The sequence below is a fragment of the Mesoplodon bidens genome, assembly GCF_964165515.1.
Source record: "Mesoplodon bidens genome assembly, chromosome: 2".
NCBI lineage: Eukaryota > Metazoa > Chordata > Mammalia > Artiodactyla > Ziphiidae > Mesoplodon > Mesoplodon bidens.
In genome coordinates, this window is record NC_138177.1 from 110859171 (window position 1) to 110873161 (window position 13991).

Genomic DNA, 13991 nt, shown 5'->3' on the forward strand with positions numbered 1-13991 from the left:
CTCTCCTAACTGATGAGATGATCTATAAAACTAAAGAGAAAAAAAGGTTAAAAATAAAAGCCAAGCACTGGTTTGACTGTGGTAGTAGCACCTCTACGGCTAACAGCAGCTGCTAAGGCAAGGGTGGAGAGAGCTGAGAGAGAGGAAGGAGAGCAGTTCAGATAGAGGAGAACTGAGTCTTGAAGAAGAATTTTAAAACTGAAAACCACTATCTTGTGCAAATATTAAATGAAAAGTCAAATTTTTAAAATCCTACGCCGCTTCCCTAACTCTTACTATAAATTATTTCCTATAATACAAAGAGCAGTGTTGTCATGGGAAATGTTTATTTAAAGAACCCTCTCAACATTTCTCCAGGTGCAAATGTAATAGTTATTTTTATGATTTCTGAAGAACCATGGAAAGCTTGTGCTTCTAGGTAAAGTCCAATTCTTTATCATCCACAGGTGGGTTATGTATGGATAGGCTTCTCTGTAATAAATATTGGTTTTAAGTTCTTACATACATTAAGTTCCCCATTAATTAAATTCATTCATTCTGATTTTATTAAGTTCTCAATTAATTAAATCCTTTCTTTATATTGTGAAAGAGAAGTTGGCTGCCTGCCTAGCCTCTGTCCTAAGCAAAGTCATATGAGGTGCTGTGTCTCTGTAAGCCAGGATCTGAGCCTATACTGCTTTGCAGCTCCAGAAATTTTATCAGCTCTCCAATAGTAAGGTTATGGTAACTAGCTCACAAATACTAATTTATAAGTGCAGATATTCCTATTAAGTCATTGTAGAGACAAGTGAAAAGTCTTGCTAGGTTAATATTTAGCAAAAAACTATTATGTACCAGGTACTGGTGTTCAGTTTATGTCCCTATATCATTTACTCCTCATAAAAATCCTGTGAGAGATGCTATTATCCCCATTTTGCTGGTAGGGAAACTAAATCTCTGAAAGGTAATTTGCTAAAAGCCATATGTGGCTAGTATGTAGAGGAGCTGGAATTTGAATTCACATCTGATTGACTGAATAATATGTACAAATCATTATTTCAGAGAGTTAGACCTTGGTCAAATTTATTAGACTGACACTTTCTTGGCTTTTTTTTTTCCTAGTAATAAGCCAATCTAGAGGATATATTTGATTAGGTTAAGAAATCAAGCCTCTTGATTGTGGACCTTTGTGATTTGGGAACCATATTTTAAAATTATCACTTAAAGTAGATCTTCATATTTAAAAGTGCTTTCATTAGATTTACTTTTTAGAGTATCAGGTAATTTTTCTCATTCTAAGCCAACTTAATCTTAAAGCTATTTGTCAATAGACTGAATGGCATTATAATTATCTCCACTGAGTATTTTCTGTATCTTGGCAGGAGTTGGACAAAGAGAAAGCCTGTTAGATAGCCACATTTATATATGCCACGTTAAGTGGAGCTAGAAACACTGAAATTTGAAGCTAGTGGTAGCAGGGGTGGAGGTTGAGGGAAAATAACTAAAACATGTATTTTGTATTCATTAAGAAATGATAGGCTCCATTTTTAGTTTGGGAGGAGTTGACCAGAGATCCAGCTTATTCAAGGTTATCTTCATAATCAAATAGCAGCTTACACTTTCAAAATTGTTTTTCACATTTAATTCTCACAATGGCCCTGTGAAGTAGGCATTCTTATTTTACTGATGAAGAAACCAGAAGTTTAATTGGTCACAAATGATGCCCTCTGGTTCTTTCCCATAATTTCTCTCAATTCCATGCTGCATGTCACTCAAACATCTGCTTATTCAACATCTGTAAATAACTTTATTCAAAATTTTGTCCATGACTCTACGTAGTCTTTGTTACATAAAGTAATTGCATTTGTTATGCAATGACACATATATAAAATGGCACCATTGAAGCTATCATCACATAAAAATTATAATGCTGATTTATCAGTTTGCTAGAAATTATAGAGATTAATTCTCCTAATGGGAAACCATAATAATATACAGAATTGTGTCAAATCAAAATTACTGTGATTTCTGCCAATACCATAAGATTTTGTAATAAAAACTGGAATTATGTGGACATGGACTATTTTGCCATTGTGCAAGAAATTTTCTAGAATTTTCCTGAATTATACTGGCATTGAGACTGACTGTTTTTTTTTTTTTTTTTAACCCCAACAGGGAAACACTGGCCCCCTTGGCAGAGAAGGTATAATAGGCCCAACAGGTAGAACTGTAAGTTTGTCACAATACAGGTCTTTTTTTTTTTCCTTTTATATATATATATATTTTTTTTTTTTTTTACTTAATCCTATTCTAGAGTAATTCACAAGGGATCACCCTGGGTATTTGAGAAGCAAGGATAAAAACAGATGTACATTTTCATCTGGAACGTTATTCTTGAGAACTTAGAAATCTAATGTAATGAAAAGGTGTACATAGTGAGGTAGGCATTTAAAACTGGGGTTGAGCAAGGAAAGTAGAACTGGGTGGCGGAGGAGAGGTTCAGCATTATAAGCATAGGGGTGATCACTAAAGCAATAGAAAGAATCTGTTTTCTGAAGGAGGGAGCATAAGAAAAGGTACGCAGACAGCCAAGATTTGAGTCTTTGGAAGTGCCCACGATAAAGGGATGAAATAGTTGGTGGGAAGAGCAGGAAAACCAGAAAAGTACAAGTTTAAGCTCAGTTTCGAGAAAGGAGTAGCTAACCGTGATCTTTAAGAGAATAAATTGCAGTGGAAGATGGAGTACAGCTTTCAGTGAGGAAAGAAGTAAATAAAAATATTTAATAATAGCTTTTCTCAAATTCTTAAACTTCTGGAATAGGTATGATTATTTGCTTTCAAGACATAAGGAAACAGATGACATTTATAGAAGTTCACCTAGTTATTTAAGACAATACAGGTAGTGAGTCGTACAGATATTTCCTACTTCAAGAGCAGTGCTCTTTCCACTCCATTCAAGCTATGTCTGGAGAGGAAACTGAGAGAGTTAACATATGCCAGGGCCTTAGGGAATCTTGCTATGAAATAAAACAGAAATAAGACAGTGAGGTGGTCACAGGAGGGTTTTACAATACTAACAGTAGTATAAACATACAAGAGGAAAATTGAGGCTTGGAAAGGAAAGATTCATTCTCTGCAGGGAATCAGTATTTTCAATCATTTGAAAGTGTTGTATCTATAGACACAGAGTTTTAAAATATAAAATAGAATGTTTCAAATATTAAGTATCACTGTTCTCATTGATAAATTTAGAGAAGAATTCACCACCAAAGTATCTGACTTTTTAATTTAAAAAAATGAAATGTGTAACTCAATATTTCTCTAGATTTGCAGCATTTACCACTCAGAGCTATGTAGTCTAAGTGGGAGGTTATAAGTGGCAGAAATCTCATATTTCAGTGGGTGGTTGGTTCTTCAGCAAGCTAAGGAACATATACTGTTCTGATTATGGAATGATTGTTCTCCTCTGTCAAAAATGTGAAATATTAATTGGTCAAGGAAAATATGATAAAGAAATGGCTCAATTAAAATAACTTACTGTGTTTTGTTTATAGATAATTCTTAAAGGCCCTTATAATGCTCAGCATGCACATCAAATTTTTTCCATCTATTTTTTCTATTCTAAGAAGAAACTTCTAAGGAAAGCTCACTATGAAAGAATAAGAATTTGAGAATGGCCAAAACACACTGTGGAAAAAAATTGTGGCAGGGGATGGAGGACTTGCTTTTCCAAAAAGGAAAACATTACTTCAGAGTCTTTGTAAATGAAACTATGTGTTAGTACAAAGAATAGATCATTATAACAGGCTAGAGCCCAGAATTAGATCTCAGACTAAATAGGAATTTAATTACAATGAAAATGGTATATCAGTTAGGATGATTTGGACTGCAAGTAATAGGAACCCTGAATCAAACTGGCATTAACAATAAGGAAACTTCTATCTCATTATGGGAATCCCAGAGTTAGGAAGGGCTTCAGATTTGGTTAATTTGGCGACTTAATCTTGTTATCCAAGACTATTTCCATACCTCTGCTCTGCCATCCTGAATGCTATCTTTATAATTAGGCTTAGGGCAAATGACTACAATTTCTCAGGAATCACATCTAGATATAATTATCCAAAGTGAAAAAGTGAACTGTATCCCTTATCTTGGGAAAAATATAACTTTTTCTAGAAGTCTCCCATTACAATTTTTTTTCCTCACGTCTATTAATCAGCCACACACCCATTCCTATAACAGTGATAGGGAAGGGAGACGAAATTCCTTTTAGTCTTACTACTGCTGTAAGAAATTGTAACCCTATTTCACCCAATTTTTTAAAAATCTCAGATGAACTTTTAAAGACTTTGTTAAAAAAAAAAGAAAGAAAGAAAAGAGAGAAAAAAAGGAAAGAAAAGAAGCAATTAAAAATCTTAGAAAAATCATCTAGGAAACTGAAGTATAGCTTAAGGGTTGGGGAGACCTTTTATATAAGATAGGAAATCTGAAAACTATAAAAGAACAGAAGACATATTTGAATACTTGAAAATTTTTAATTTTTATGGCAAAAGATTCCATAAGTAAAACTAATTGAGAAAAAGTAATTGCAAAGCATACACCATATAATGGGTAATATAAAGAGCTTTACAAATTGGTATGAAAAAGAAAATTTAGTAGAGAATTGAAGAATAAATCCAAATGGTCAGTAATTATTTGAAAAAATATTCTCCTTTTAGTCAGAGAAATGCAAATTAAGGTAATAATGAGATATTATATCTAACTTCTCAGAAAGGGCTGTAGGAAGAAAGGTATTTTTGTTTATCACTACTAGAAATGTGAATTACAGCCTTTATGGAAAGGTATTTGTTAAAATATATGTACATACACCCTATGACCAAGCAGTTCCACTTTGAGGAATTTGTCCCATAGAAATAAAAGTACCCAATACACTAGGGAAATTTTACAAAGCTTTTTTTCACAGCACTGTTTGTAATGGCAAAAAAAAAGTATGAAATCATATGAATGCTCATCTGTAGAGGAATGGTTGAGTAAACTCTGATCTATCCACTTTGTGGAATATTAATGCAACTATTAAAAATAATCATTTGTATCTAGTTTGGCTGACTTGCAATTGTTTCATGATGTATTATTAAGTGTGAAAAATATGATGCATAGAAGAGTATATGATATCAACATTATAAAACATGACCAATCACCCCATACACATTTAAATACATTTGTCAATATCTGATTAGAAAAAAAGTATGAAGCAATATGTACCACGTTGTTAATACTGGATTGGAGGTGGGGGAGGGCATAAAAAAAGTTCTGTAAAGATATCTTAAAAATCAGCTTTTTAAAGTTGATATTGTAGTTTGAAATGAATTAAGGACAAGATAGGAAACACAAAAGAAGTAATATAAATACTGAATAATAATGAAACAGTATTTTTAGCCTGCAAGATTAACAAAAAGTGATAGTACGTCATAGCATGTATCAGAAGAAACATGCACTCCCATATATTGCAAGTGTGAATGCAATTTCAAACAAACTTTCTGGAGGACAATTTTTATCAAAAATTTTTAAGAGTACAAGGATAGTGCTTCCCTGGTGGCGCAGTGGTTGAGAGTCCGCCTGCCGATGCAGGGGGCGCGGGTTCGTGCCCCGGTCCGGGAGGATCCCACATGCCGTGGAGCGGCTGGGCCCGTGAGCCATGGCCGCTGGGCCTGCGCGTCCGGAGCCTGTGCTCTGCAACGGGAGAGCCCACGGCAGTGAGAGGCCCGCGTACCAAAAAAAAAAAAAAAAAAAAAGAGTACAAGGATATTTATCACAGTGTTGTTTATCATGACAAAAATTAGAAGAAAAATTTAATAGGCAACTCATTTAAAATATCATAGTTTTAAAAATACTGTTAAGCATTATAGTTATGTGGGAATTGTAGATTGATATAGAAAAGCATTAATATTTTGAAGGTGCAAATTCAGGTTACAGAAAAGATGAGTAGTATTATCTCATTTTTTAATTAAAAAATACATACACAGTTTCCACAAGGAACATGAAAATATTAACAGGAATAACAGTAGTGACATCCAGCAACAGCAGAGTTCACATTGTCTTCAAGTGCACATGGAACATTCAATGAAATAAACCATATTTTAGATCATAAAACAAATTTTACTAAACTTAAAATAACAGAAGTCATGTAAGGTATATTCTCTGGCCATAACAGAATTAAACTAAGAATAGACTAGAAAGATAATAGGAAAATCTCCAAACACTTGAAAATTAAACCTCACACTTCTAAATAATTCAAGGACCAGAGTGTCTCAAAGAAAGTTAGAAAATATTTTGAACTGACTGAAAATGTATACACAATGTATCAAAATTTATGGGATATAGCTCAGAAGGAGGAATTTAAAAAAAGAAGATAAAAGAGAAGGAGGAAACCACCCTGGAAGCAGGGTTTTTCAAAGGCTGAGAGAAACAAATATTAGAAGAATTTAACTTTCTTTTCTTTCTAAATTATTTTGCCTTTGATTGTCAGATCAGCTGTTTTGACTTAATTGAATGAATAAGTAGCATAACCCTAACTCACTTTAAGGTGGAACTAGGCATAGCAAAACAGACATGGTGAGTCAGTAGATTGTATTTGTTTTGCTTTGCTTACCTTAGGAAAATCAGAATTTATATAACTTTAACTAAACAAGTCTTGCTAGATAGGAAAAAAACCAACAGAAATTATCATGTTTCTGTATACAGCCTCAACTACATTTGATAAATAACTATCAACAACACTAAACTAACATTTTATTTTTCTTTCAGGGACCCAGAGGTGAAAAAGGCTTTAGAGGTGAAACTGTAAGTTTAACTAAATGTGTGGTAATAGTATCACTGGTCACTAGGTTATAAGCTCTATGAAAGCAAGGACCTTTTTTGATTTTTTCATTATTATGTCCCTGATACTTGTGGAATGAAAATAAAATTACAGTTTTCAGGAAGAAAACTAACCTATATATAGAACTAACCTATATGGAATATTGCAGTGAAACCTGATAAGCCCTAAACATGTTTAAGAATCTGCCAGACACATTCTTTCCAAATCACTGTGTGAAATTGAATATTTGCCTTCTCAGGCATCAGGAGAGGAGGTGTGAGCCTTCTTCACCAGTGCCAGAACAAGAGGACTGTCAAGTCACTTTAGATATATACCACTAGATCCAGTCAGCACCCAAGAGGACTGCAAAGCAGAAGCAAATCTTTAGTTGTGTATTTCAGCCAACTGGAAACAATAGTGAGAGGATGGGCAAAAGGTACACAGCATTTTCAGGACTAAATGGCTTACACTGGCACTATTTCCTATTTTTCTTGGACGTCAATTCTTCCAAGTTAAAGAAGATATTTTGTAAAGGGGCCACTTTCCCAGCAGAACTTATTAAAGCAGCAGTCATAAACAGAGGGCATGCACGGAGTGAAATGAGGGGTATTGAAACCAAGTATAGAAGGCATATAGGAATAAACTTGAAGATAGCAGTAAAGTCTTGCTTAAAAGGTAATGATATTATAGAGTGACAGCTGAGATCTTTGCTTTTCACCATCGGGTAAGCTTGGGGCTCAGAGTAAGTAAATTATAGTTATATTAGTTTGCTGAGGAAGGAAATTTATGTGATTTCAGAGAGCCTAAGAATCCTCAAAGGGTATTAAAATAGATGTGTTTAATTTGCAGCAATGTGTCCCTTAATTTTCTCAGCAGAGTTACTTAACAGGAAGCAAGGATGTTTGCACACAGTGAAGCTATATGGCCCCCGCCCCGTGGCTCCTGCAGGAGGAGTGGAAAGGGAAAAGAAAAAATAGGGAGGCTTGGAATTAACCCATATTCCATACCTGTCTCCAACTGCCTCCCTGACCTATCCTCTCCAAGTACTGTGCCTAGAACATAAGCTCCATCAAGATTAGGAAACCTCGAGTGCCTATGACAATGGCTGTCACAAGCATTTCATGTGAAAAAAATTCCCTATTTGTACACGTATGTGACCTTCTTTCTTCAGATACAAAACATTAAGAAGAAACATGATAAAAGGCTTGAAAATCACAGTTCTAAAGTGAATCTTGGAGATTATCTTCACCAAGCCTATTATGTGACACTCGAGATATTTGAGATCCAAATGTGCAGCAGCTCCCTCAAGGACATGCAGCTAATTAGGTACAGAGATAAGACCAGAGCCCAGATCTTCCAAATCCCATGTCATTGTGCTTTTCTATTAATCATAGTACCTCTCAGAAAATAAGGGTTAGGAGCAACCTGGGTAAGGAAGATGGTATGTACACATCCTTCACCTACTTTAAGAGCAGCCCACATACAGATTCCACATGAATGGATTCCTGATATGCAGTTATCCCCTAGGGCTTATAGGGGATAACTCATGAATTCACTCATTCCATCTTAATCACATTACTGTCTAATAGTAAATCTTATTTAATATTACTAAACTCCCAATTAAACCCTCTAAACCAGTGGTTCTCATCCAGGAGCCATTTTGCTCCCCCTCCCAGGAGACATTTGGCAACGTGTGGACATTTTTGGTTGTCACAACTGGAGAAAAGGGAAAGGTTGCTAGTGGCATCTAGTGTGCAGAGACCAGGGATGCTGCTAAGCATCTACGGTGCAAGCTTCTCAGTTTAAGAATGAGGAAAGGGAAGCTCTCTGTACATAAGCCAGCCTGAAGTAAAGATCCTGAAACTAAAGATTGCATTTATGTAAAGGCAAAGTCTAACACAGTCAGGTTTAAGGACATACACTTACCAGTATTTTTCAAATTTAATGAAAAAAATATGTTACCTTTGAAGGATCATATGGAAATTGTGGGATTAAATGGAGAGACAGTCTATTTTCAAAGGTAGTGCTTTCACTACAGCCAAATAACCACTATAACCATTCACATTAATTTGGTTCCCCTATAGGAAATTAACATAGACAATTGTAGTTTTATTATAAACTGTATGATAACCTTCTTTATATACTTGTTTATATAATATCTAGAGAGAGTGAATCACTTTTCCTTAGTGGTGGGTTAGGTAGAAGAATAAAAAAGAACTAATAAATACTATATTGTTGGAATAATATTTTGTTTTACTTGGCCTTATTCTATGCATTTGCTTCATGGGGGTTGTCCTGTCCTGTCTTGTTTGGTTTGAAGTATTTCATTTTATCATATTTGTGGTGATCTGACTCATTCTGGGTAACAAGCTGAAGTGAACTCAGTAAAAATAGTTTCTTCTTTCTATGACAAAATGCTTTTTCACAGTCAAAGATAAGGTAGATATTTTGTACTGAACCTTCAGTGAGATTCTGCAAATGTCAGAAATATGCTAAGTAGAGTAAAATGTCAACTGTTTATTTTTACAGTGCTGCTCCAAAATGGAGAAACTTACACAGCCAATTTCACTCTTGAGCCTCTGTATATTTAAAAGGCTGTCTCCAACATGTAATTTCTCTAACTTATCATGCCACTTCTGAGGTAAAAGTTTGATGCATTTTCTGCTTTAACCTATAATCATAAACCATGCAAACTAAGAAATGTCCAGCAGGCATGGTGTTGGAGTACTCTATCCTTTTTAAGTTACTATGTGTTGTTTGTTCTGTCACAGTATATTTAGAATCAACAGCTTTGGCAATAAAAGATAACTCAAGCATAGCATTAACATTATTCAAAACTCAGTCGAAGATAAATTTTGCTTTGCCATCTTTTAACCATAATCTGAATTTGACTCAGTGTAGTCTTAACATTCAATTGACCATCCAGTAAGTTAAATTTTGAGCATTCTTAACAGTGATTACTGCTGTTTCATTTTGAAAAATGTCAGCATAAGTTTTCACATTTTACTATATACCTATATACTTTTCAACTATTCTAATTTCTAAATCAATGCTAGTTAATTTAAACATTATTCATTCATTCGTTACCAATCTTTGAACACCTACTATGTATTAGGCACTATTCCTGTTCCAGAAAATGAGAGGATGACTGAGACACTTTTTAAGGTCTTTTAAAGGTCTTTAGGCACTTTCCAATTTGTTATGTACTATGGAATGCAGAAGTGGTTAGTTGAAGAAGAAGGTGGCAAGGTGGGTATAGAGTTTTAAAGAAGTATTGGAAGAGGAATGGGAATTAAACAGACAGAAAAGGTAAGGAGAAGCATTCCTGGTCAAGGAAATAGCACATGCAGGAGAATACATGTGTGAAAGAATTTGGACGATTCAGAGATCTGCAAGTGGTTGGTTATACATGGAGTGTAGGATGGGTTGGGGAGAGTAAGTGGAAATAAGGCCCAGACCTTGAAGAAGAGGCAGGGGTGCATACTGACTAAGAACAAATACTTTTGTATTTAACTGACTTGGATTTTTATCTCTGCCCTTTACTTGCTGGTTACTTAGCCATTCCATTTTCTTAATTGCAAGGTAGAAATATAGCATACAAGTTGGCATACAGTGAGTTCTTAATAAATAAGCACACAGCTTGACACATAGTGAGCTCTCAGTAAATAGTATCTGTCACTGAAAAGAAGTTTATACTTTATCCACTAAACAGTAAAAAGCCATTGAATGATTTTAATTAAATGATATGATTAGATTTCCATTTTATAAGTAGAATGTAGTTAGCATAGTAGAGAGAATAAAGTCAGTAAGTCAAATTAGGAGTCCAGGCACAGCATGATATCTTAGTCAGCTGGGGCTCCTATAACAAATTGCTGTGGGCTGGATGGCTTAAACAACAAACATTTATTTTTCATAGTTCTGGAGACTGGGAAATCCAAGGTTAAGGTGTTCACAGATTCCATATCTAAAGAGGGTCCTCTACCTGGTTTGCAGATAGCTGGCTGTCTTCTTGCTATGACCTCACACAGTAGAGAGAGAGCATCTCTCTCATGTCTCTTCTTATAAGGGCACTACCATTCACAAAGGCTCCACATGATTTAATTAGCTCCCTAAGACCCCACCTCTAAATATCATCACACTGGAGATTAGGGCTTCAATATATGCATGTAGGAGGGGACACATTTAGTCCATAGCACATGATCAGCACTAAACTAAGAGAGTTGCTGTGAGGATGGAGTAGTAGTATTTTAGGAAGACTTGGAGGTCAAATCAACAGTAGTGGGTAACCAAATTATAGGTGGATGTTGAAGGAGAAGGAGATGTCTAAGGACACTGAAGTTTCCATTTTTTACAATCAGTTGGATGGTATATAGAAATAACAGGAAAAATAGAATTAACATTTTTAAATGTTACATTTATAAGTTTATTAAAATGAATAAATTTAGTTTCTAGTAATATCAACAAAATATGAGTATATATTCAGCTTGTTGATGAATGTGGGTGACAGCTGAGTTCAAGAACATATTACTTCAAAATACTAAAATAACTTTGAATCCTATCACTTGCCTCATATGAAAAGGCAATGATAGCAGTTGAATCTTAGTCATCTTGTTTATACCAAACCAAAAGCATAGTATATACATATTGTGCTTTGTCTCCATTTCTTCTAGGGTCTCCAAGGACCGAGAGGTCAACCAGGGCCTCCAGTGAGTTTATTTACATTTATATCTGTTTACCATTGATGCTTATATGCCTGCTTCATTTGAGATATCTACTTAATAAATACTTTAAAAATCTTTTTATGTTACAGGGTCCACCTGGAGCATCAGGCCCAAGAGTAAGTTTTCTTGGTTTTGTTTATTTTATCTTAGTATAAGATAATTTTTTAAAGTTTCTTCTATTAACTCCCTGTTAAAAGGTATCCCTATTGCCTACCTCTGTTCTTTTTGTTAATCTGATATAGAGTCTTCCCAACTATAATAAAACTTGAAATCCAAGCCTCAGAGTTCTTGTCTATAAAATGGGGATGGTATCTCTTACTTTCTTGGGTGGATTTGAGTTTTAAATAAGAAGTAAAGTACTCAGCACAATGTCTGACATAATTAATGCTCCAAAATACTAACTCCCTCCATTTCTTCCTGTTTCTGGGTCCTAGCTCTCCTTTTTCAAATGTTCTTTTTTGCCAACCAGAGTTATCCACTTTTTAGGCTTTATATGAACTCTTCTCAGTTGCTGCTGGCCATAGAAGCCCTGGGACTTCTCATGTATTTGCTCATGACCGATCACAACCCAAAACTTGCTACTCCTATCTTTGAGGTGATACTTCCGTTACTTCATTATTAGCTATCATCTCCTGGCCTCAATGTTCCAAGACTGGTTTCTCTCATGCGTTGTATCCACTCTCCTACTCAGTAATATCTTGGTTTTCCTGCTTTCTACAAGAGGTGTCCTTCTATCTTCAACCTCACCCATGCCCCAATCCTGCAGAATCAGAATCCTGGTCAAATGCAGTGGTCCTTGGTCAGATTTCCTGCCTAAAGGAAATCCGCTGTTGGCTATACTGTCCAAACAAATGGCCAGTCCTATGCCTTCCAAGCCTTACTTATTTCCACATGCTTCCCTGGTATCATTTGGATCTTTGAAAGTTCTACCTGGTGGATCACTGTGGTCCACTCCCAGCAGGTCAGGAACTCTTCATTCCCCTCAGCTTTTCATCAGGGCAAGGAATAACTTTCAAGCAAAGTGCCACAGGAAGATGGACTCCTTGGAAACAAGACATCTATTTCTCTATGTTTTTTTAAAATTACTCCCCCTTTCTGGACATCTGACTGATGGGGACTGAAACCTTCCCTGGCATGAACATCAGTGGGCATGTCCTTTTTCAAATCTTTAGATTATTCTCTTCTCTGTTCTTCCTTTTCTCCTGGATCCTCACAATGCATGGGTTAGAAAAACCCTCATCAGTTGCCTTCTCACCTTATAATGACTTTGATATATCATAGCTGCTTTCCTAATAAAGAACAAGTTCTAAAAGATCATATATCATTGGCAAATTAGAGGTGTTTAGTGAAAATTTTCACATTGAAGTGCCAAATTTTGGGGCACCACATCCCTCTCTCACTTGAAAAGTGTTTGTATGTGTTCCTCTACAGCCAAAATGAATTAGGACATGTGAGAGGTTTTTGCTCTGAGAAAAATGTGGATAAGAATATATACTTTGAGGAATTATTAGGAGGATTAAATGAAAAAGTATATGTGCTTGACAAATTATAGGTACTCAGCTAAGATTAGTTTCTTTGTTTCCTTCTTCCCTTTCTCTCCTTTCTGTCTTCCTTCTTCCTGGCCAGTATGAAACCCAGTTTCTTTATACTGTCTTTCTGGGACTTGCAGAGACCATTGTAGGAAAGTGGCAGTGTAGCCTTGAAAAGAAGACTTCCAGAGTAGAAGTTTACATGCCAATAAGAAAATACCTACATATTCCTTCTAAACTCAAACTATGATCATATCTTCTGTGAAACTCTTCTTAATTCCATCCCCTCGCTGCACTGCAAGATAGAACTGATCACTTCCCCTTCTTCGTCATACTCATTTATTTTCATGCCCATTTCCATGGATTAGACTGTGAACTCTCTGAAGGTAAGCAATGTGTTCTGTATCTCTTTTCCATTCAAGCCCTTAAGAAGTGTCTATTGAATGAATGAATAAATGCAAACAGGCAAGTTGCAACTCTTAGAAAATTTCAGTGGGAATCCTTCAAGCCAGAAGACTTCACTTGGAGGGAAATAATGTCTAGAATGGAATAGGATCATATTAGAATTAGAGATAGAAGTCTTCTTAGTAATTATTTAGTAATTATTTTAGACTGTGAATTGTCACTCATTAGTTGGTGGATCACAAGATCAACATGATGAGTCTCAGCATTCTTTTGTAATGAAATTAAAATAGAAAAATGTGGGGAGTGACTGTTTAATGGGTACAGGGTTTCTTTTAGAGGTGATGAAAATGTTGTGAAATTAAATAGTAGTAATGGTTGCACAACACAGTGAATCTACCAGAGCAATAAACTGGATACTTTAAAATGACTAAAATGGTGAATTTTATCTTATGTGAATTTTACTCAATTTTTAAGAAAAGCACAAAAAAGAATACCCCAGGA

The 13991-nt window shown here is 35.3% G+C and overlaps 1 protein-coding gene and 1 long non-coding RNA gene across 2 annotated transcripts in view; one reads left to right on the forward strand and one right to left on the reverse strand.

Annotated features, from left to right (window-relative positions):
* Nucleotides 1–13991, forward strand: part of COL24A1 (collagen type XXIV alpha 1 chain) — a 400363-nt gene that overhangs the window by 364250 nt on the left and 22122 nt on the right. Inside the window, exons 52-55 of the mRNA XM_081222837.1 lie at nucleotides 2155–2208; nucleotides 6784–6819; nucleotides 11506–11541; nucleotides 11646–11672. Coding sequence (XP_081078963.1) covers nucleotides 2155–2208; nucleotides 6784–6819; nucleotides 11506–11541; nucleotides 11646–11672 — 153 coding nt within the window. The remainder of the gene's footprint in view (nucleotides 1–2154; nucleotides 2209–6783; nucleotides 6820–11505; nucleotides 11542–11645; nucleotides 11673–13991) is intronic.
* Nucleotides 1–13991, reverse strand: part of LOC308609221 — a 114400-nt gene that overhangs the window by 29083 nt on the left and 71326 nt on the right. The gene's annotated exons all lie outside the window — the stretch shown is intronic.